Source organism: Protopterus annectens, chromosome 6.part1 (genome assembly GCF_019279795.1).
Source record: "Protopterus annectens isolate FY-2018-M chromosome 6.part1, PAN1.0, whole genome shotgun sequence".
Lineage (NCBI taxonomy): Eukaryota > Metazoa > Chordata > Ceratodontiformes > Protopteridae > Protopterus > Protopterus annectens.
The window spans coordinates 197,195,302-197,220,429 of NC_056738.1; the positions used below are offsets into that span (position 1 = coordinate 197,195,302).

At 45.4% G+C, this 25,128-nt stretch overlaps 1 protein-coding gene across 1 annotated transcript in view; it reads right to left on the reverse strand.

Moving 5' to 3' along the window:
• The window catches only part of LOC122805472 (adenylosuccinate synthetase isozyme 2-like), a 613,428-nt gene that overhangs the window by 391,546 nt on the left and 196,754 nt on the right, over positions 1 to 25,128 (reverse strand). Inside the window, exon 5 of the mRNA XM_044075655.1 lies at positions 16,326 to 16,392. Coding sequence (XP_043931590.1) covers positions 16,326 to 16,392 — 67 coding nt within the window. The remainder of the gene's footprint in view (positions 1 to 16,325; positions 16,393 to 25,128) is intronic.

Sequence of the window (25,128 nt, forward strand, 5' to 3'; positions counted from 1 at the left end):
ATAAAAAGTTAGCACTTAGAAGCACGGGCAGGACCATGCATGGATAACCTTTCTTTAGAAGCACGGGCAGGACCATGCATGGATAACCTTTCTTTTCAGTTAACTCGAGTCTGTAAATGTGACTGTCAATTTGGGACATTTTGTTTCTATTAGTAGGAAAAAACTTCAATATTCGAAGATGTATATAGTTTTGTGTGTTAGTATTAAATTAATAGGTGTTTTTTTGAGGGCTTTCAATAGAACAAAAAGCTCTAAGATGCGACATACACTCAAATGAATATGACAATAGCTATATTACAGGAGACGCACTTGGAAAAAGCTGAACATGTGAATTTGATAAAGAAAGGTTTTCATGAATGTTACTCGGCATAATATCTGGGACAGAGGAAAAGAGGAGTAATTGCAACAGGAGCTCCAACAGTGACAAGAGGACAAAAAAAAGAATGGCAGATGTGTAGTGCTAAGGGGCTACTGACAAGGGAGGAAGATTACACTGGCAAGTACCTACATTCCACCTAAAACTGCAATAATAGAGCTTAAGAAAACTCTGGGAGAAATCAGTTTTCAGCAAGGAATATTACTTGTAGATGGGGACTGGAATTTCATTTGCAGCAGTGAAGATGGGTCTGGGGAGGGGTCCAGAAGAGAAAATACAACAAAGAAGGGTAGATTTATGAAAAAAAAAAAAAAATGAAAATATTTGGCATGGAAGATGTGAATTCAGTTATAGCTTGGAGTGAATTAACATATTTCAAGATATAACAATTGGGCCAGGCTAGACAGAATTTACATTTCACAGGAACATGTGCATTTAACTGAAGGTCTTGATACACAGCCATTTCAGATCATGCACCAATAACTAAAATAAAAACACAAGGTAATGAAATAAAAATGAGATGGCAACACTTTCTCACCTATCCGTTGAAAAGAGTATTTTAAGGAATGGATAGTGGAGATTAAGGAACTATTCCACAGGATAAAAATTACTTTTGAAAATACAGCTAGGGAGTCGGATAAGATTAAGGTGGCGCTCAAAAACAGGGTGGAAATTAAAGAAAGGCAGCTGTGGTTAGGAAGCAACAATAATTACTTAGAGGGACTGAGAAACATTAAAAGTATTGTAGAATAGGGGGAATCTCACTGAACAAGGAGGATCAATTGCAGAATGCCAAGCAGAAAGTCAGGGATTACCTGGATAATATACACGAGTTTAGAAAAATTGCTGTTAAGCAACTTTTTTTTTTTGATAATATTAAGAGCACAAAAAGTTTCAGCACAATGACTTTGCAACAGAAAGTAAAAAGGGCAGTCACCAAGCTTAGAAAGCCTATAAACAAGGAAGGTAACAAAATATCCTGTTAGAGGTATTAGAAATATTTCAGAAATTCTTTTGAAAGTATGTATAAAGCAGAGAAATATGGAAAGCAAGAAAAGATACAAATGGCATATTTAATTCTTCCATAAACATTTCTAAGGTCAGTAATTGAGCACAATCTTCCTCTAACAGTTAGGATAGGAGGTGATGAGATAAAAATTCTGATATATAACCAATCCACTGGAAAGTCCCGGTTACAGATGGTATTCCTGTGGAAGTTGGGAAGCTAGGAGGGGAAAAAACTGAAATATCTGGAGAGTTTTGTTTAACAGTATTTTAAGAGAAGTACCCAGCATCCTGGAAGAAAGCAGTGGTAGCTGCAATAACTAAAGAAAATAAAGATCGATCAGATCCAGCTTCATATAGGCCCATTTCAATACTAAATGTACTCATCATAACGTTCCATCTGAGTAGGTACTTCATTTGTCTGCAACCTGTGGGTATCGGATCCGATCTCTGATCCGAGCCAGCAGCTTTACTAGCTAAAAGATCCGAGCTCCTAGCTTCTCCCCTTACCCATAATCCCCTGCTACATACTCCCTTTCACCAGATCAAGTTTGCCTATACTAACAAACAAGACTCTCGACAGAGGACCATAACCTACTGCCTAACTGCATGAACAATGTCATTCATAGTCAGGAAGCACGATACTGGATAGAGGGCATGGAGGGGGTGGGGGGGTGAAGTACCTACTCAGATGGAACGTTATGGTGAGTACATAACTTCTTTATCTGAAGTAGTTACTCCATTTGTTCTGCAACCTGTGGGACAGAGTCCCCAGCTACCTAAAAAAAACCCTGGGAGGTCCTCAAGGAAAGATATTCCGGAGCACCGTGGAGCCAAAGGAAGCCCTACTCCTGGATATCATATCAAATTTATAATGAGAAATGAATGTATGAAAAGAGGACCAAGTAGCTGCTGAACATATATCATCCAGAGGAACTCTGGACCAAAACGCTGCAGAAGTAGCTATGGAACAAGTTGAATGGGCATGGACTCCGGAAGGAGTAGGTTTCCCTGAGGATAAATAAGCATGGATGATGCATTGCGAAATCCAGTTTGCTAAAGTAACTTTGGTAATAGCCTTACCTAAGGATGGTTTGGCAAAGGACACAAACAATTGATCAGACCTTCGAGTAGCCTTCGTCCTGTGCAAGTAAAGGCGCAGTCATCTATGTACGTCCAATTTGTGTAATTTATATTCCCCTTTGTTCTGGAAGTTGGGAAAAAAACACTGGTAAATTAATCGACTGATTAATATTTGATTCAGAGGCCACTTTGGGCAGAAAGGAGGGATTAGTCCTGAGAGACACTCTATCCTTATGAAAAATTAGATAAGGGGGTCTCATGCAAAGCGCTTGAAGTTCTGAAACCCTCCTGGCTGATGTAATAGCGATCAGAATGGCTGTTTTCCAGGATAAAAATTTTAATTGAACCGAAGCAGCCGGTTCGAAGGGCGGACTCGTTAATGCCTGCAGAACCAAGGTCAGATCCCATGGTGGAACCGCAGTCTTAACTGGCGGCTTCAACAGAAAAATTCCTTTCAAAAATGTTTTGCATATTTTTGCGGAAGCTAACGATCCCAGCTCATCTCTGGAAAATGAGAGATGGCTGCCAACTGTACTTTAACTGTAGATGCACTGGCTCCTTGATGAAAAATATATGTGATAAAAATTCAAGAACAGACGGGATAGGGACGGTAAAAGGATCCAAACCCTTGTCTCTAGCCCAGATGGAAAAAAACGCTTCCACTTACTACTGTAAATTTTTTTGGTAGTAGGTTTGTGTGCTGCTACCAGAATGGCTTTCACTGGTGAGGAGATACCGGGAGTCCTTGCCATCAGTGGAAATGGATCAACCAAGCAGAGAGAGCTTGAGGTTTTCCAGGTTTGGGGGTTGCAATCCCGCAGGATGCAAAATCAGATCCGGGATGGGATCCAAGGAGGAACTACACTGAGACCGCAGATAAGGGAACCAGATCTCGCGTGGCCAGAATGGGGTTATGAGGATAACCTTGTTTCCCAACCGATGTGCTTTCTGTAGGAATTTCATCATGAGAGGAAGAGGGGGGTAAGCATAGAGGAAACTGAGGAGATACCGGGTTGGGTGGCCAAGCGTGAACCAGAGCGTTTCTGGGGCTCTCCCCTGGTGGGGGAATTAGAGTGAAAAACTTGCTGCACTTCGTGTTTGACGGAGAAGCAAAAGGACTGCAGCAAGGTCGACCCCATTTGAGGAAAATCTGTTTCGCTACTGACTGATTCAGAGACCACTCGTAAGGTGTGAGGATCAAGCGACTCAGCTTGTCTGCAAGAACATTGGACCATCCCAGAATGTGCGTTGCTATCGGAAAACGGTTGGTGGATATCGCCCATTCCCAAACTCTCATGGCCTCCCGACAAAGGGGATAAAGATCTGGTCCCTCCCTGTTTATGTACCAGACTACCGCCATGTTATCTGTCTGTATTGCAATAGTCCCCAGGGGAAGAAGGTCGTGAAGAGCTTGCAACGCTAGAAGCACCGCCCTCATCTCCAGGACATTGATATGCAGAGCGGTCTCTAAGTGAGTCCATGTGCCTTGGACGGTTCTGCCCATAGAATGCCCCCCCCCCACCCGAGGCAAGAAGCATCCGTGGTCAACGTGACTTGGGGTTGAGACATCACAAAACGTCTCCCTTCCCACAGCTCCCGTGAGCGAAGCCACCAGAGGAGGGAGTCCCTGAAAACCTTACTCAAGGGAATAGAAGTGTCTAAGGGGTGTAGCAACAGAGACCATTGGACTTGAAGGGTCCATTGAAGAATTCTCATCCGCAGACATGCGTGCAGGGAAAGAATGATTGCTGCCGCCATAGAGCCTAGCACTCTCAGGACTAATTCTGCTGATGAAGCTGGGGACTGACGAAGTGCCATAACATGACATGACAAACTGCTCAATCTGTCCGATGTTAAAAGGGCCTGAGCGAGAGAGGCGAATATCTATTTTGGCCCCTATGAATTCCAGAACCTGTACAGGATGAAGGAAGGATTTTTGGAAGTTTATTGAAATGACCAGATGCTGGGCAACAGTGAGGGAATAGTCTCTGGCAGAACAAAGTTGATGCCTGTTGGAGGTGGTGAGGAGCCATTCGTCCAGGTATGGAAAGACCTGAATGCCCTGGAGTCTCAAGTGGGCTGCAACAACTGCCATGACCTTGGTGAACACCCTGGGGGATGTGGTGAGGCCGAACAAAAGAACCCTGAACTGATCTTGACTGGCTCCCAGCCGAAAGCGGAGAAACCTCCCGGATCATCTGTCCATAAGAATATGGTTGTACGCATCCTTGAGGTCTATGGAGCACATCCAGTCGTTCTCCCGAAGAAGGGGGAGAATTGATTGCAGAGTGACCATCCGGAACTTTTCTTTGGGAATGAACAGGTTCAGGGAAGAAAGGTCTACAATCGGTCTTAAGTCCCCCCCCCGTCTTTTTTGGCACTAAAAAGAACCTGGAGTAATTGCCCAATCCGAACTGGTCTGGGGGGAGGTGCTGGATGGCTCTTTTTTCTAGCAGCTTCGAAACCTCCGAAGCTGCCACCTCCCTTTGATCGGGTGGGACATCGGGGAGGCGCTTCATAGGAGGGGGAAGACTTAGAAAGGGAATGGTGTAACCTCTGGATATGACTCTGAGCACCCACCGATCCGTCGTAATGGACTCCCAAAATTTGGAGGTGCTCCGACAGACACCCCCCGACTGCCTCCAGAGAGGGACAGTTGGGTAAGCCCTCAGGGCTGTTGCACGGGCCTGTCCAAGAACAGTTCTCTAGACCCGAAATTACGCGGCCCCCTCTGCCTCTGGGCCGGTGTCCTCCTTGTCCTCCTCTACCGCTGAAGGACGAGGGGTCCAAAGCTGGATGGGACTGCTGAGACTTCCAGAACCACATCTTCTTTTGTCCCCTCTGATTCCTAGAGAAGGATCGTTGGGGATTAGAGAAACGGACTCAGACAGCATCTTCCCGTCCTTCTTACTTTGGACCAGCGTCTCGCGGACGGTCTTACCAAAGAGCGAAGAACAGTCAAAAGGCGTGTTCGCGAAGGACGCCTTGAAGGGCTCCGCAAAATCTCAAAGGCGGAGCCAGGCGTGACACCGCAAGGCGACCCTTGCTCCTCTAGCTCTAGCCGCTCCCTCCCTGGCATGGGAGAGTAGCCGCACAGACGTGTTAGAAATAGATTTCAGAGTGGCCATGCAAGTCGAGAAAGTCCTCTCATCCTCGGCCGTCATGGACTCCGGGGGAGCCCCAACTTATTCCTTTATTAAGTCTCGCTGGAGTCTGATGACGTGTGCCATGTAGTTCAGCGCCCTTATAGAAAGGGTGGCTGAAGCAAACGTCCGCTTTCCAATGCGGTCCAACGTCAGAGACTCCTTATTCGGAGGATGGACCGAGGAACTCTCCTGTGCTAGTTCCTTCTTCATGGCGGCCGCCACCAACATGGCATCTACTGGTGAACCCTTAGACCAAGCCTGCCTATCCAAGGGAGGACTAAGAATTTTATCTGGCCTTCTTGGAATTGGCTCCACGGTGTCCGGTTCCTTCCACGCCCTGGTAGTAATTAAGTCTACCAGGGGATCAGCCGGGGGGGACACCCAGGAGGTAGACGGGCCTGCATCAAACGCCTCCAGAAACACAGACTCATCAGAGGAAGGTTTTTGGGCAGACCACCCTTCTCTAATTCGTAACATTTCCATGATGTCTCCAAAGGAGACATCCTCAGGGGGTGTGATCTTGGGGAACCTTCCCCATCATCCAAATCTGTCGCTTCCGTGAGGAACTCAGGGGAGTCCAGGTGCCTCCTTTTGCACTTCCGTTTGCGAGGGACCTCCTCGGTGGGGCTATCCAAGTAGGGCTCGCCCACGGGGTCCTGTTCCTCTAAGGGAACTAACTGGAGTGTTGGCGCAGGCTGTCCCAGTGCCGGATGATGGAGGATAGACCCAAATGCGTAGGGGGGGGGGGGAGGGTCCATCACCCGGACCGGGGATCTGGAAGATCGACAGAACCCTCTCCACTACCTTAAACACCGAAGGCGACCCGCTTTCCCCAGGCTCCGAAAGCAGACCCCTCGGCTCAGAGGTAGGGATCAGCGGAGCCAAAGCGGTCGGACCAGAGAGGGAAGTTTGCTCCGACCTGAACGGAGCCGAAGATACACCTACCCCCACGGATCCGAAGCTTTGCTCTCGGCCCCGAGAGCCAGGATCCGACAAGCTCGAGGGTAAAGTCTGTGTCGAAGTAACTAGTACTGTCGGCGCCGACAATTCCCTGGTTCCGAAATGGCCCGGATCCGACGACTCCGAAACCAGGTCAGAGAAGGAGCTATCGGGGAAAAGAAGGGGGCTGCTCTCTCCCACGGAGGGGGGGGGAGGCAGGAGCACCCCCATCTGCATTTGAGTCTGCAAAAATCGACGCATCATCAGATCCATGTCCGCGTCGGTCAGGCTCCTTGTAGATCTAGAAGAGGTAATAGAGGCAGGTCGGGGGGGCCGCCTCGAAGACCAAGGGGATACTCCTCCGGCGAGAAACAAGGCGAACGGAGCCGAGAGGGAGAGGATCCGGAGGGCCTCAGGGAGGGACTCGCAACTTTAGATGGCGGGGCTGAGGGACGAGTCTCAGCCCAGCCTCATGTGACTTGTGCTTTTATTTGTCTTTGTGCCTCTTCTCCCTAGAGGAGGAAGAAGAGTCCCCCTGACCCTGAGAATCTGAGGGAGGTTGAGTCCCAGACAGGGTAGGGGGGTCCAAAGGTCCGGGGGCCGCAGTCACAGCCTGTGCCTTAGAGGGAGAGGAGGAAGAAGAATCCTGCGGTAATAATCCCGCCAGGATTAACTTGTTCCTCCTATCCCCTGGTGGCCCGGGGGTTACATGCTGCACAAATTTGGCAGCTGGTGGACAAATGGGCCACCCCCAAACAAAGAACGCACTGAGTGTGGCCATCAGCTGGGCAAAGCTTATGGCCACACTCAGTGCACTTAGAGAATATGGATTTGGGCCCTTCAGCCATAATACACAACACACACACACTAAGGGGTAGGGAAATAAAAATTAAGGCAAAAATATTAAACTAATAATAATATACGATGACTAGGGCGCTAATAAACACACACACACACACACACACACACACACACACACACACACACACACACACACACACACACACACACACACACAAAATATCTGAATCTGACTTTTTAAGGTTTGATGAACCAGAAAGTTCTCACCCACGCCTAGGAGCTCTTCACTTGAAGCTTCTCTCAGCCGCGGCAAATGAGATCTGGCGTAAGGGAGTATGTACCAGCGGATTATGGGTAAGGGGAGGAGCTAGGAGCTTGGACCTTTTAGCTAGTAAAGCTGTCGGCTCAGATCAGAGATCGGATCCGATACCTACAGGTTGCAGAACAAATGAAGTAACTACTTCAGATCCCTGGTTATAAAGTGTTCATGCCTATAATGGCTACAAGAATAGACAAAGTAATGCCAAACTTGATAGACATGGATCAATGTGGTTTTGTGGAGGGGAGGCAAACGTTTGACAACATTAACAGTACATTGATGATCCAGAGGGAAGCAGAACGTAAGAAAATATCACTGCTGTTGATGGGTGTTGATGCAGAGAAAGTATTTGACAGAGCAAGCTATGACTAAGAGCAGGGCAATGTAAGCATTTGCACTTCCTGAAAAAAATATAAGTTTGATTAGGAGAATACATGAGGAATCAGAGGTGGAAATTAAAAAAAAGTGTCTGGTGTCCTCTCTGACAATTTCTGCTTGGGCAGAGGAACCATACAGGGGTGTCCTTTTTCCCCTTTATTTGCATTTAGAACAACTGGCAAAGAAAATAAGGGACTCAAATTCAAGAATAATTGGTATGGTAGTCAAGAAAAACTGGCTATATTTGCAGGTGATATTTTATAGCTGACAAAACCAGAAAGTAACATTACAGTGTTGTGGAACATTGAGACAATTTCAAATCTTTTCAGGATACAAAAATTAATAAAGGTAAAACAAAGGCAATAGCAGCAAATTATGTACCCACATATGAATAGGCTCAGCAACATCATATGTATAAGTATCTAAGAGTATGGATTAAAAATTATTCTGATGTAGCAGCTAAGGATATGTGGGAAGAGACTAAACAAAAGATAATACAAAAACTGAAAAAAATGGAAGCTTTGTTATATGGATAGTAAGATATTAGCAGTTAAAACAGCCCCATTAGTTTTGTACAGAGGTCAACCAGAGAAGTTGTGGACAGCAATAAAGAGCTGAAGTAGTATCTGTGAGGGTAAGACAAGAGTCAAGTGGGATAAGCGGATTCTTCCAAAACAGTGTGGACTTATATTACCCAATCTGAAGGGGTATGTCAGAGCTACACACAGTTAAGGCTCCTACACATAGCACAAGCAGAAAATAAGAAGCTATGTACTCACCATAACGTTCCATCTGAGTGGGTAGCTTCATTTGTCTGCAACCTGTGGGTCTTGGATCCGATATCGGATCCGAGCCGGCAACTTGTTTCATAGTGAATGGATCCGAGCTCCTAGCTCCTCCCCTCACCCTTAACCCCCTGCCAACCCTCCATGACCTCAGATCAAGTTTGCCCCTCAATATGTACCCAAAAAGGGTATTCCAACTTACATAGATCCACTGAAGGCCAGGGGGAAGGAGGGGGGGGGGTGGTTGCAGACAAATGAAGCTACCTACTCAGATGGAACGCTATGGTGAGTACATAACTTCTTAATCTGGAGTAGGGACTTCATTTGTCAGCAACCTGTGGGACAGAGTCCCCAGCTACCTGAATCTTGGGTGGCCATCATGGAAGGATATTGCGGAGCACCACAGAGCCAAAGGATGCTCTCCCTCTAGAAATCACGTCCAGTTTGTAGTGGTTAATAAAGGTATGAGATGAGGCCCAAGTGGCTGCCGAACAAATCTCATCCAATGGAACTCTAGATTTGAAGGCCGCAGAAGTAGAGATGGAACGAGTGGAATGTGCGCGAACTCCTTCAGGTGCGGGTCTCCCAGAAGCTTGGTACGCTAACAGACTACATTGTGAAATCCAGCGTGATGGACAGATTTTTGATACTGCTTTCCCCAAATTAAATTTGGCAAAGGAAATGAACAGCTGGTCGGATTGCCTGTGACCAGCTGTTCTAGGAGTATAAAAACGCAGCTGCCTATGAACATCTAATGAGTGCAGCTTGTACTCTCCTTTATTCTGATATTTAGGAAAGACCACCGGTAAATCTATGGATTGATTTATATTGGTTTCGGATGCTATTTTGGGAAGGAAGGAGGGATTGGTCCTGAGGTACACTCTGTCCGGATGAAAGATCAAATAAGGAGATTTCACAGAAAGAGCTTGAAGCTCCGAAACTCTTTTCGCTGAAGTAATGGCTACAAGGAATGCTGTTTTCCAGGACAAGTATTTGAGATCTACTGAAGCAGCAGGTTCAAAAGGTGGAGCAGTCAGGGCTTGAAGAACTAGTGAAAGATCCCAAGGTGGTATGGCTTCTTTTATAGGGGGTCTAAGCAAAAAGGTGCCCTTGAGAAAGGTTTTACACAATTTGGCCGACATCAAGGACCCTGTGTCATGTCCCACATGGTAATGGGAGATGACAGCCAATTGCACTTTGACAGTTGAGCAACTAACGCCTTCCTTAAAAAGTTCGGTTAGAAAGTCTAATATGGATGGAAGAGGAGCCGTAAAGGGATCTAGATTATGATGCTCCGCCCAGACGGAGAAACGTTTCCATTTACTGCGGTACACTTTCCTGGTGGAGGGCTTATGCGCTGCCACAAGGATGGCTTTGACTGGTGAAGAGAAACCGGGAGTCCTAACTAGGAGTAGAACTGGAGCAACCAAGCCGTCAGCTTCAGATTGTCCAGATTTGGGGTCGGTAAGTCCGATGGATGGGAGATTAGATCCGGACTGGGATCCAGAATCCAAGGGGGATTCACTAGGTGAGACCACAGGTAAGGGAACCAAATTTGCCGAGGCCAGAATGCGGCAATGAGGATCATCCTGTTCCCCAACCACGAGGCTTTCTGTAAGAGCTGCAGCATCAGGGGTAGAGGAGGATAGGCATAAAGTAGACCGGGTGGCCAAGCATGCACCAGATCGTCTTCTTGGGGTTTCCCCTGGAGGGAGAATCAGAGTAAAGAAATTGACGCATTTGGTGTTTGAGGGAGAGGCAAAAAGATCGCAGCAGGGTTGCCCCCATATTGCGAATATCTACTTCGCTACTAGTGGGTTGAGAGACCACTCGTATGGGGTAAGGAGGGTGCGGCTGAGTTTGTCCGCTAGGATGTTGGCCCGCCCCGGAATGTGCGTTGCAATCAGAAATCAGTTGGTGGAAATCACCCATTCCCACACTCTCATGGCTTCGCGGCATAGAGGGTAAGACCGGATTCCCCCGTTTGTTGATGTACCAGACAACCGACATGTTGTCCGACTGAACTGCAATCGTTCCTACGGAGAGGAGATTCTGAAGTGCTTGCAACGCGTACAGCACCGCTCTCACCTCCAGAACGTTGATATGCAGGGAGGTCTCTATCGTTCCACGTGCCTTGGACGGTCCTGTCTGAATAATGCCCCCCCCACCCAAGGTGGGAGGCATCCGTGGTCACCGTGGCGAGAGGGGGAGAGGTGCAGAAGGGTCGGTCCGTTTGGAGGTCCGGAGCATGGAGCCACCACAATAGAGCCCTCCTGCAAGCCTTGCTGATAGCAATGGGGTGATGGAGAGGAAAAGACAGAAAGGACCATTGCACTAGAAGGGTCCACTGCAGTACCCGCATGTTCAGACGGGCGCATGGAAGGAGCGTTATCGCTGCCGCCATGGAGCCCAGCGCCCTCAGGACCAATTCTGCCGGTGGGGTCTCTGATTGGAGGATGGCCCGCACATTAAGTTGCAAATTCCGTAGTCGTTCCAACGTCAGGAAGGCTCGTAGATCTCTGGTGTCTATTCTGGCTCCTATGAATTCTACGCCTTGTGTCGGGGCCAGATTGGTCGGCATTGATGGTGATGCCTAACTGTGGGGCTAGGCGGAGAAAGAAATCTCTGGCTGAGCAAAGTAGATGCCTTGTTGGGGCGGACAGGAGCCAGTCGTCCAGGTACGGAAAGAGCTGTATTCCCTGGAGTCTCAGGTGGGCCGCAATCACTGCTAATACCTTGGTAAACACCCTGGGGGCTGTGGTGAGGCCAAAGGGAAGGACCCTGAACTGGTAGTGACTGGCTCCCAGCCGGAAGCGGAGGAGCCTCCTGGATAGTCTGTCCATTAGAATGTGGTAGTACGCATCCTTGAGGTCTATAGAGCACTTCCAATCGTTCTCCCTTAGAAGGGGAAGAACAGATTGAAGAGTGACCATTCGGAATTTTCCCTTGGTTACCGACAGGTTCAAACGGGACAGGTCTAGAATCGGTCTCAAGTCCCCCGTCTTTTTTGGCACCAAAAAGAACCTGGAGTAGAACCCTAATCCGAACTGGTCTTGGGGGACAGGCTGGATGGCTCTTTCACAGCAGCTGCTGAATCTCTGCGGCTGCAGCCTCCCTCTGATCGGGTGGTATATCGGGGAGGTTCTTGAATTTGGGGACATGAAGTAATGGGATTTTGTATCCTCTGGATATAATTCGAAGCACCCAGCGGTCTGTCGTGATGGACTCCCATGCAGCTAGGTGCTCCGAGAAGCGCCCCCCCCCCCCCCGACTGCCTCCAGAGTGGAGCAGTCGGGCAACCCTTCAGGGCTGCTGTGTGGGCCGTTCAGAGAAAGGTTCTCTGGACCCAAAGCTCCTCAGAGTCCCTCTGCCCCTGGGGCAGCGTCCTCCCTGTCCTCCTCTGCCACGGAAGGACTGGTTGTCCGGAGCCGGTTGGGAATGTTGCGATTTCCGGAACCACATTTTCTTCTGACCCTTTTGGTTCTTTGAAAAGGACCGCTGGGGAGCAGAGAAGCGGACTCCGACAGCAGACAACATCTTCCCGTCCTTCTCACTCTGGACAAGTGTCTCACGAACAGTTTTGCCAAACAGGGCAGAACCATCGAAAGGGCGTTCGCAAAGGACGCTTTAAAGGGCTCCGCAAAGTCACAATGACAGAGCCAGGCCTGACGTCTCATGACTAGGCCCGCTCCGCTAACTCTAGCGGCTCCCTCGGTGGTGTGGGACAATAGCCGCATAGAAGTATTTGAAATGGATCTCAGACTGGCCATTCGGGTGGAGTACAATTGTTTGTCCTCCGCCGACATGGACTTGGGGGGGGGGGGGGGGTCAGCGTATTCTTTGATAAGATCCGGCTGCATCCTGATGACATGTGCCATATAGTTCAAAGACCTTACCGAAAAGGTCGCTGAACTAAAAACTCGCTTCCCTAAGCGGTCCATCGAGCAGGACTCCTTGCTCGGTGGATGGACTGAGGGACTCTCCTGAGCTAGTTCCCTCTTCGTGGCTGCCGCCGTCAACATGGCATCTACGGGGGGGGGGGGCTTGCTCCAGTGTGACTGGTCTGTGGGGGGGCTTAGTATCCTGTCCGGGTGTTTGGGTATTGGCTCCACGGTGTCCGGGTCCTTCCACGCCCTGGTGGTAATAAGGTCCATCAAGGGGTTGGCCGGAGGGGACACCCAAGAGGTAGACTGGCCTGCTTCGAATGCCTCCAGAAACACAGACTCTGAGGAAGCCTTGGGGGCAGACCACCCACCTCTGATCCTCAGCATCTCCATGATGTCTCCAAAGGAGACATCCTCAAGGGGTGATCTTGGGGAGCCTTCCCTTCATCCAAGTCCGTGTCCTCAGTTAAGGACTCAGGGGAGTCCACGTGCCTCCTCTTGCACTTGTGCTTGCGGGGCACTTCCTCGGGGGGGGGGGGCTGTCCGAGGAGGTCTCGCCAGCAACAACTTGTTCCAATGGAACAACCTGGGACATTGAAGCAGGCTGTCCCTGAGGCCGGGTGATGGAAGCCTGGCCCAGCAGAGAGGGAGTGCAGGGTGGAGCCGAGACAAGGGCCGGGGGTCCGGATGCTCTCGACAGAGCCCTCTCCACTACATCGAAGGCCGAGGGGGAACTCCTCCCCCTGGCCTGAGAGAGCCGGCTCCCACTCGGATCCGATCAAGGGATCGGAACCGGGGGACAGCTTATGGCCACACTCGGTACATTTAGAAAAAATGGCTTTTGGGGCCTCAGCCATACTTTAAAGAAAAGGGAGTGCTACACAAACACACAGGCCCCAAAAACACACACACACTCACTAACGACCAGCGAAGGGAGGGAAACACTATGTGAAAAAATAAATATTACAGGGAACCTAACTCTTACACACTTTTTTTTTTTTAAATTAAAGTTGAGAAAAGTTGACTAAAACAGACTTAACTGACGATTTCGCTAGAGCTCAAAGGAATCCAGCCATCCACAAGCACGGCAAACTAGATCTGAGGTCATGGAGGGTTGGCAGGGGATTATGGGTGAGGGGAGGAGCTAGGAGCTCAGATCCATTAGCTATGAAACAAGTTGCCGGCTCGGATCAGATATCGGATCCAAGACCCACAGGTTGCTGACAAATGAAGTCCCTACTCCAGATCTATAATTCAAAGTGGAAAGGGATGATGGTGACACAGGGAGGAAGCTCAAAAAACAAGGAAAGATAGACTTTGGATGCAGGCCTTAAAGGAGAACAATAATCATACAAAACGTCTATAAAGTAGCAGAAATTCTCCTTAGAACTAAGCCAACATGAGAATTGAGAAAGGAGATATTGCCAATAGGGATGAATGCAATTAGGGATATAGGGAACAGACAAGAGTGGGCTGAATTTATTGGAGAAGACTGGCAAAGGAATTGAAATAGTGGGCGCAAATAAACAGAGAGGGAAAGATGACAGAATGGGAAGACACTACAAATTTATTTGGACTGCAGGTTCGAGATTGCCTTCCCTATCAAGGACTGATATTAGAGTATAGGCAAAGAGAAACAGGAGTCCTAACAAAAGACCAGCAGTGGTAGAGTTTTTAGCAGAATCTAGAACAGAAGCTGCCATTAAAAAAAGGGGATTAGTAGTACAGCATATAAAACATTGCATGATAACTATAAGAATCAAATTAGAGGAGGTTAGAAAGGATTGGGAATAGATTAGGTAAGCAATTCACAAAAACAATGGGAGGATATATACAAGTCTCCCAAATATGCAACAAAATCTATAAGACTTAGGATTTTTGCTTGAAAATGTTTGCATAGGTATTTTTATATACCAAGTAGACTCCAGAGAATGTTTCCTCAGTAGACAGCAAATGTTGGAGGTGTGACAGGGAAGAAAGGTAATTGGAAACATTTTCTAGGGCGAGTTGGTGGACTTTTAAAAGATTTTCTGAGAGATCCACTGTCAGAGATGATGGGTGGGCAGACTGGTGTGACAAAATGATTCTTCTCAGCTACAATACAGAAATTGGAATTACCTAGACATGGTAAGGCCTTGCTGTGTCCAATTAGAGCAGCTGCCAAAAAAGCAACTAATAGAAAATGGAAATCAAAATCTAAAACTATACTAGAAGTAGTGAATATAGTAACAGAATAAACAACTGGAAGTGAGATCTTCAGAAAAAGGAAGGAGCAAACTACATAAAAAATGGGAATTGTGGGAACGATACATACAGGGGTTGAATGAGGTTTAAAAGAAGGCAGGTCTTAAAATGAGCTATGTAATGTTTGACCGAAAATGACTAGGTAGATTACAAGTGATGTATATAATACTTGCAACTGGATGTGTGTCAGTATGGTTTATGATGTAAAATGCTTGCAATTAGGACTGTGTTGGTGTGGATTATTTTCCTTTTATGATATAACCAATCATATATTTATTTAAAGTGATGGTTTAATAAAGATGTTTTTTGTTTAAAAAGCGGAAGAAATTAAATAATGTGTAATGTTGCTTAGTTTACATCGTATATAGCAATATATGTGAAGTGTAACGTTTGTAAACGTGAACTTGTTAATACAGTTTGGTTGTTTTTATAAATGTAAATTTGCTTATGTCACAAGTGATAATTCAATAAAAGTGGTTTAACAAAAGTTTTATGTGGGCTGCTCTTACCTTTCAAGCCATGTAAGGTGACATCACAGGCAAAGAATGTGACCAGCTGTACACTGGGGATCTCAAAGCCCCGAAAGTCAAGAGTAAACCAAGATATCCTCCAGCAATTGAATTTCCACAGATAAGGATGCATGCCACAGCAGCAACTCCTATAATGAACATGCGTGTTGTAATTTACACACCTTTTTGGACATCTTAGAATTTTAAAGCAAAAGATTGGGATACTGAGAGTACATCAGCTGATGGGTCCATTACTGCACTTGTGAAAAGGGCCCCCCTGTTCTGCACTTCATCTTCCACTGAAGGCAGAAGAGTTATGCTAGAATTAAAACAAACTTACTGGCTAGAAGCCAAGATTCACTTCATGGGTATACATCTTCAGTAGCTAACCACAAAGAGATCTAAGCACAACCTTTGCCTTCGTATAGAACATGCGTCTGTTAATCTCCTTTTGGCCAATCTAGTCTACACATTTCTTTACCTTCTGGATAAACTGCAGATTTTACCCAACAGCATATTTTCCCACCCAGCACGTGTGCTGCCAGCTTTCAGTTTTATGCATTCTTAAATTCTGGCAGTGTTTAACCCAAATCAGCATTTAAGCTTTGAGAACTAGCCACGTGCTACCCCATTTCAATCCTGAAAGTCCGTATATCTGCTAAACATTCACTACTGATTTCACAGAATAAGTCTATAACACATATGTAGCTACAATATTCAACATTCATTATAAAAAAATTTAGTGGAAACATAAAAGTGATGCAGAAAAATGCATCCAAAACAAGCAGCAACTTGAAGTACAGAAAACAATGCACACATTATGAATATTAGTAAAAAAGTGCAGACTATAACTCACTTTTTCCCAGCCTGCTCTTGACGCTGTTGCTCCTGGATGCCATCAGCTGCTTGGTGAAAATCAAAAACTGAAAAGAGGGGAGAACAGTAGTATGTCAGAAGCCATTCACTCCATGCAAACTAAAGACACCTTTAATGCAGTTGTCACACCACAAACTATAAAAGTAACAAAGCAAAACTCTTTGATATCACATAACATACTCACAGGATAACTGTACTGAGAAAGAACACACAGACACAGCCATCTTTACATGCACTTCATTACCAGAATACTGTGTTACTGTGCATACACACTATAGTACATTATTATTTTACCATTTGTTAGTTGGGTTTGGTGGGCTAGTCTATTGACCCTTTTCAGCCAAGACCAAAGAGTACAGAAAATGTGACTGAACAATAGTACAAACTGAAAAAGCAAATAAAGAAAACACTGGTAAAAATAAATTACAAAGGATGAGTGAAGAAATTAACACACATTTTAAGACAAAATGGGTACTTGTATCGTGTAGATAAGAGCTGTTAATCTATCCAGAGACTCTAAAGCAGGTGCATTTGGCTTTATGTTGTCGGAGGAGTTTTCCAAATGTCTGAAAATTTACATATTTTTTTTTTTTTTTTTTTTTTTTTTACACCTCTGTAGGTAGTTGGTTCCATACAGCTGGGCCCAATCTGGCAAGGGCTTTCTCTCATGTGGCTAGCTTGAATCTGCAGAGTGAAGGCATTACCTTGGCTATTCCTAAGGAAGCTCTGCTCTCTGATTAGAAGTTTTCACTGAAGATGTGGACAGTAGCAAAGATATAAAATTTTGCACATTAAAAACTTGAGGAGAAATACATAGAGACTTACTTTTATGGACACACACTACTGTTTAAACGCACCAACCCTTCTTCAAAACATAAATGCACTTTCAGAGTAAATTTCATTTTCTATGGCCCCTGACTTAATATCCACTTACTAAAACTTTCGGTCCATAAGCTGAAAACTATATAATTGAACAGCCTCCCCCCTCCACACCCCATGAGTGGATGGTTTTCTAACCTTCTGTGGTTGTCTCAATTTCTGGCATCTGAAACTAAAGACTCACAACTGGCCAGAATTATGGACTCTTGTGAAGAGCCTATTGTACTTTAAATTACTCTGTATAGGTTCCTTATCACCACAGTCTATACTTTATGTACCTAAAACTATTCCTGGAACATTTCAGCAGCAACTTCAATTCTCCGGTTACCACTATGCCTTCTATAAATTAAGATTTGTCATAATTCATTCAACACAAAATTACACTGGGCCAGTTATTTATTTGTGGTAATCATACCTGGAATCCACTTAGAACCATACAAGGTCATATCTTAATTCATGGGATTACCTTTCTTCTGTGTGCTTAAAATGTAGACATTGCAGCGGTTAGCGTTGTCGCCTCACAGCAAGAGGTTCTCTAGTTGGATTCTCGGCTGGAGCACCTTCTGTGCAGAGTCTGCTTGTCCTGCCCGCGGTAGAGTGGATTTAAAGACATGCAGGTAGGTGCGTGTGTGGGTGTGCCTTCTTTGAAGGTTGGGTGCCGGGCTGGCAACTCGATAACGTAAAAATTCACTGCCAATCATTAGCGGACCAGTGTTCCACTGTGGCACCCCTAACCGGGAAAAGGGATAAGACCACCACTGAAAATACTTGCTCTTGTTCACAGCACCACCCAGATTCAGTTTTTGTTTTTTTAGGTCAATCCTTGTTCGGACATTCTTATTTAGAAATGCTCTGCTAACAAGAGACTGGGATTAGGAGTACAGTCGGGCACAGCCCTGTGCCAACAGTAATGTAATTTTATTTTACAAAATCATCTCCATCACTCTTAATACCAGCTTTAAATGCCTGAAGTGAAATGACAACCATTATCTGTCTCTAGATGTTCAATCAATAAACTGCATCAATCAACTTACTGTGATATAATGTCATTCATATAAAATATGAATTTCAAATACTTAGCCACCACAACTGATGAACTTACTGTTTCATACTGGACTTGAAAGACAAGTATGCAGTTATTCAGAATTATCATATTTTGTATGGAAGCAACTACTGCTTGTCCAGGTATTTTCCATTCCATCTCATAGGGTACATATTCAGTTACTTTCCTCATCTAACTTTTGCCACCACATAAACTTCTGAGTCAGGGTCTTCATTTTTACAACATCAGAATGTCCAACACAAAATTACTCACTTCTTTTCTCAGTTTTCATGAAACATTTGCTGGCCAAACAGCATAACCATTGTCTACTAATAATGTACCACAAAATACATGAATTAATATCAACCGCAAAAGGGTAGAAGGTTTTGTGCTGTAAGAATCTGAAGGGCAATGACCCCCAACAGAAGGTTCTCTGTTTGATAAAAGTCATATGGCTTTGGCCAGAGTGAGGCAGTAGTGCTCCTGTTGGGGAAAGAAATACATGACGAAATAAATCACATGTGATAACATGGTCTCTAGATTGGATAAACATTTTGTGGGTGAGGAGACTAAAATGTGGGCACGTCTTATGAAACGCTTTCAGAGGCAGCTATAAGTAAGGAAAAGATTTTCCTGGCTCAGGAAAGAGATTATGTGGAAATTGTAGTCAAGAATTTGGTGTACCCCCAAGCACAAGACTCAAAATGCCCCCTTAAACATTTAAATGTCTTGCTTGCAGTTTTTTTTTTTTTTTTTTTTTTATTTCATTGACTGAACCATGTTACAAATAGTCCATACAAGCACTGGTAAGACTGTGTAATTAAGTTTGCCACACACTGAATTTCAGGACTTTGGCTTGAACAAATGTGCAGCTCTCTTGCTAAAGACAAAACTCAACAGATGATCAATTTGACAAAGTCCTTCCAAATGAAATCAACTTGTATCCCCTCAAACATTACCTCATTGACACTTTTCGCTTGTGCAAGTGTACCGAGACAGAATACACAAGATCAACTATACTCTTTAGAAAACTTTATGGTTGGGCATCCAAGTAAGGACATACCTTACTGCAGCCTGGCTTGCTTTTACAAATGTCTACCAGTACCAGCACGCACTGACCAGCAAAGTTCAAACATGACCAGACAATACGTTTAACAGCAGTTCACCAAAACTGTAAAGACGAGAACCAAACATTTACTCTCTCTTTCTAGCAAGATGACCATTCATTGTTATGCTAACCTGTTAAACATAGATTGCAATTTACCTGGTGACACAGGAAAAAGCCAGAATGACTGACCCAAAGGGAAAAAAAAAAGTACAGTTGTGTACCTACCATAAATGTAGATGTTAGAGTGTATTCACTGTTGCAGTCATTACTCTTGGGTTATCCTGCTGGCAGGCTACCCTCAAATCGGCCAGAATTCCTAAGTCTAGGTCCGCGTCGGTTGCTGTCGCCTCTTCCCTGAAGTCAGTGCTCCAGGGGTATAAAAGATGCAGCAGACGCCATTTTCTTCAGCTTTTCTTGCCCCAGATGTCAGGTGCCCCCCAAATTGGGGGGCTGAAAAAATATGCCAATAAAAATACATGCACAAAAATAACATTCCCTTTATCTACAAGCAAATTCACCAAATAGGTTGTATAGGACAGAGAAATGCTAAAAAGTCCCAGCAAAGAGAAGGGGGATGGTGGGTGGGTAACCTGGACTGCAACAGTGAATATACTCGAACATCTACATTTATGGTAGGTACACATCTGTACTAGGTTCATCGTGTTTCACTGTTGCAGTCATTACTCTTGGGTTGAATCCCAAAGCTGAAGATGGGTGGCTGGGCTAAATAGGATTAGGAGAGGCTATGAGGCCCTGCAGAACTGCAGTGGCAAAGCCTGCTCTGGACTTAGAAAGAGGGTAAGTGGTAGCGCTTTGTGAAAGTGTGCACTGAACTCAAAGTTGCAGCCTCTAAGATATCTTTGGTTGGTACTCCTCTGAGGAAGGCTGCTGAAGTGGCTGCTGCTCTGGTGGAATGAGGCCTAATGCCCTTAGGCACTGATTTGCCATGTTGAAAATAGCAGAAACGGATGCAATGGCCTATCCATTTAGAAATAGTCTGTTTTGAGATAGCCTTTCCTTGTGATCCTGCAGCATGACATTAAAAGTTTCTCAGTTTTTCTGAAAGCTTTAGTTCTGTCCAGGTAGAAACGCAACTGCCTATGTATGTCCAAAGAATGCAGAATTTTCTCACCCTTGTTCTGTGGATTTGGATAAAAGTAGGCAAGTGAATGGTTTGGTTGAGGGCCACACTGGATACCACCTTAGACATGAATGTAGGGTTTGTCCTCAGGGAAACCCTGTCTGGATGAAAAATGATAAAAGGTTCCACAGCCATGAGTGCTGTAACTCCTAGACTCACCTTGCAAAGGTTATTGCTAGGAGTAGAGCAGTTTTCCAGGATAAAATTTTTTTATCTGCTGTTGAAGCTGGCTCGAAAGGAGGCAGTGTGAGTTTTTCCAGAACATAATTTAGGTCCCAGGCCGGAATTGGTGCTCTCCTTACAGGCCTAATGTTTTTGGCCCCTCTGAGGTACTGCCTTATTAAAGGATGAGAAAAGATAGGTGGTTCCATATTGTAATGGGCTGAAATGGCAGAGGCATGAATCTTAATTGAGAAAGAAAGGCCTTTGTTCAGCATCTCAGTTAGGTATTGTAAAATCTGAGGTATATTTGGTACACACGTTCAATGTCTTGTTCCTGGTTTCAAGCACAGAATCTCTTCCACTTTTCTGCATAAGATTTTCTGGTACTGGGCCTCTTGGCCTCCAAGATAACATCCATAAAGTACAGTTTTGTACCTACCATAAATGTAGATGTCCGAACTGGATAGCATCTGCAGTCATAACAACTGGGTTGTCCTGTCGTCAGGCAGCCCTTCGGTCGGCCGGATTCCAAAGTCTGGGTCCGGCTTCGGCTGATGTCGCACTTCACCCGACGTCATCTCTGCTGGTCTTCGGGTATAAAGGCATCAGCCGACGCCATTTTCCTCAGTGTTTCTTGCCCCAGATGCCAGTTGCCCTCTTGGAAGGCTAAATTTTGGATAAATGCCAATGTTTCCAAAAGATAGAAGGCAAACACAAGAAATAAGCATGTATGTACATATATACAAACAAATACACCATAAGAGACTCCCCCCCACCAGCTAGCTATTAGGGGTAAATACCCTAGGAGTACCACAGAGGGAAGGAGGGAGGTAATCCTGACTGCAGATGCTATCCAGTTCGGACATCTACATTTATGGTAGGTACAAAACTGTACTATGTCCTTCATGGATGCATCTGCAGTCATAACAACTGGGTAGAATACCATAGCCAACTAGGGGAGGAGGAAGAAGAAATTATGGTGTGGTAAGGATCCCTTGCAGTACAGCAGTGGCAAACCCTGCTCGGGATCTGGAATACAGAGGTAAATTATAATGCTTGGCAAATGTATGCACGGAGGTCCAAGTAGCCGCCTCAATAATGTCCTTGGTTGCCACTCCTCATAAGAAGGCTGTGGTAGTGGCTGTTGCCCTTGTGGAATGAGGTCTTATGTTCTGTGGAATTGGTTTTCCATGGAAGGAGTAACAGAATTGTATGCAATTTCCTATCCATTTTGAGATAGTCTGTTTGGAAATTGCTTTTCCTTCTCTTCCTGTTGCATAGGCTACAAAAAGCTGGTCAGTTTTTCTGTTACTTTTGGTTCTGTCCAGGTAGTAGCGTAGCTGTCTATGTACATCCAAGGTATGCAGCATTCTTTCCCCTCTGTTTTGTGGGTTGGGGAAGAAGGTAGGTAGGTGGATTGCCTGGTTTAAAGACACTCTGGATACCACCTTAGGCATAAATGTAGGATTAGTTCTCATGGACACTATCTTGGTGGAAGATTAGGAAGGGTTGTACTGCCATTAGGGCCTGAAGTTCAGAAACCCTCCTTGCTGAGGTTATTGCCAGTAGGAAAGCAGTTTTCCATGATAGATGCTGTAGGTCTGCTGTTGCTGCTGGTTCAAAAGCGGAGTGTCAACTTTTCTAGCACAAAGTTCAAGTCCCAAGCTGGCAGTGGTGGTTTCCTAGGAGGTTTTACACTCTTGATCCCTCTGAGGAACTGCCTGAGTAGAGGATGTGAAAAGACCGTGGATCAAAGCTGTATTCTGCTGAAATAGCTGATGCATGTATCTTGATGGAGGAATAGGACAGGCCTGTATGTAGAAGCTCTGCCAAATACTCCAGAATGTTAGCAATATCTATATTCGACACGTCTTTTCCTCTTTCAGCACTCCAAATGACAAACCTTTTCCATTTTCCTGCATAGTTCCTTCTTGTTGAAGGTCTGCGGGCTTCAAGGATAATGTCTTTAACCCTTTGGGAAAGATCTGGATTAGTTGCTGCTATGTGATGTTCCATGCAGTCAGTTGCAAGGTTTTTAGGTTTGGATGCATGATGCTGTAGTTGTTCTGAGTTAACATCAAAGGCATCAGGGGTATTGTCCACATTTTGTCCCGAGACATGCTCCTCAGCAATGGGTACCAGTGTTGTCTTGGCCAGTTCGGAGCTATCAGGATTATCCTTGGACGTTCCTCCTTGATTTTTAGTAATACCTTGTGTATCAAGGGAAGAGGTGGGAATGCATATGCTGTCAGACCTTTCCAGCTGAAGGAGAGCGAATCCACCTTCCATGCAAGCGGGTGGAATGTCCTTGTGCAGAATTTTTTGAGCTGGTGATCGAGAGGGGAAGCGAATAGATCTGTCTGCGACATTCCCCATTTCTTTGTGATGGTCTTGAAGATGTCCGGGTGTAGCATCCATTCGTGAGCATCCGAGGTGGTTCTGCTTAATATGTCTGCTAGAGTGTTCTCCTTTCCCGGTACAAACATTGCCTGTAACTGGATGTTGTAGCTGAGTGCCAGGTTCCAAAGGTCCAAAGTCATTCTGCATAGGGGGTATGAATGAGTGCCTCCCTGTTTGTTGATGTACCACATGACTGTGGTGTTGTCTGTCCTTATCAAATGGCCTTCTTTGAGAAATGGGCTGAATTTTTGGATTGCCAGTTTTACTGCCAGCATTTCTTTTTGGTTGATGTGCAGGTGTAGCTGGTCCTGAGTCCACAATCCCTGTACACATTTGTCCAGCATGTGAGCCCCCCATCCTAGGTCTGAGGCGTCTGTTGTAATGGTTTGGCTTGCTCGAAGGTTGTGAAAGGGTAGGCCTGGATTTGTCTGGCATGCTTGAGCCCACCATAGGAACTCCTGTTTTAGGCATGGGATTAGTGGTATTTCTGCTTCTAGGCTGTGCCTGTGTTGGGACCATAAATTCTTTAGGTACCACTGTAGTTTTCTCATATGCAGTCTGGCATGTGGGACCAAGATTATGCATGATGCCATGAAGCCCAAGGCCTGCAGAACCTTTCTTGCTGTTAGCTTGTTCTGTTTTGTTAGTGCCAAGAAGTAAAGAGGGAGTTCTTTTTGTTTTTCTGCAGTTAGGAATGCCATTTGTTTTACTGTGTCCAATTCCGCGCCCAAGAATGTCCTTGTTTGGGATGGTATCAGTCTTGACTTTTGAAAATTGACTGTGTATCCCAGGGCTTGTAGCAAGTAAATGACCCTTTGCAAATCTGTTGTCAGCTTGCTTTTGTTGTCCGCTTGTAGCAGGCAGTCGTCCAGGTATGGATAAATTTGGATTCCCTGTAGTCTGCAGTGGGCGATTAATGATGCCAGGCATTTTGTGAATACTCTGGGCGCAGTAGATAAGCCAAAGGGCAATGCTGAGAATTGATAATGCTCTGATCCTGCAAGAAATCTGAGGTATCTTCTGCAATTTGGTCGAATGGGGACGTGCAGGTATGCCTCCTTGAGATCTAGAGTTACCAGCCAACACTCCTTGCCCAGCATGGGAAGAAGTTGCTGTAGGGTCAGCATTTTGAATTTTGGGACAATGATGTATGTGTTTAAGATGGACAGGTCGAGAATAGGTCTCCAACTTTTTTTCTTTTCTTGGAACTAAGAAGTCTGGAGTAGAATCCTTTGCCTTGTTCTGTTATTGGTACTCTTTCCACAGCTCTCATCTTTGTTAATTGCATTATCTGCTGTAGAGCTTCTATTTTTTGATTTGGAGGCAGGTTTGGCATTCCTCTTTTGACTGGTAAAGTGTGGAAGTGGAACCGGTAACCTTGGTCTATGGTTTGCAAAATCCACTTGTCCTTTGTGACATAGTGCCAATTTTTCGAAAATAAGGCTAATTTTCCGCCTAATGGTGCTGCTATTTGTTCCCTGGTAGGCGGAGTTAGAGTCAAGTCATTGTGATTGTCCTGTTGCAGTGGTAGTGGCTGTGTCTGTGCCTCTGTTATTACCTTGCCACTGTCGTCCTCTGTAGGCACCCCCTCTGGATTGATTTCTGCCTCTGGAACGTCTATTCCTGCCCCTTTGGGATCTTGTGGAGTCAGGAAAGGACCAATTTTTGGCAGGCCAGTTCCTGCTAAACCTTGGGGGCTGAACCTGTAAAAAATCTTTCACCGTTTGTACAGATTTTGCCTTTTCTTCCATTTTCTTCATTACCTGCTGGGCAGGTGTACCAAACAAACTGGCCTTATCCATAGGAGCATCTAATAACTTAGCTTTAACATGATCCGGTAAGGCCTGTTCCTTCAACCATGCATGTCTTCTTATCACTGTGCCAGTCATGGCTGATCTAAATTAACCCTCCAGTGCATCATAGCCACATTTTAAAGAATGGTTACTAACCTGTTGTATGTTATTTACCATTTCTAATACATATTTCTTATCTATAGAGTCATCAGAGGATAGCTTTTTAGTTAACTGATCAAGCATAAACTCTTGGTATTG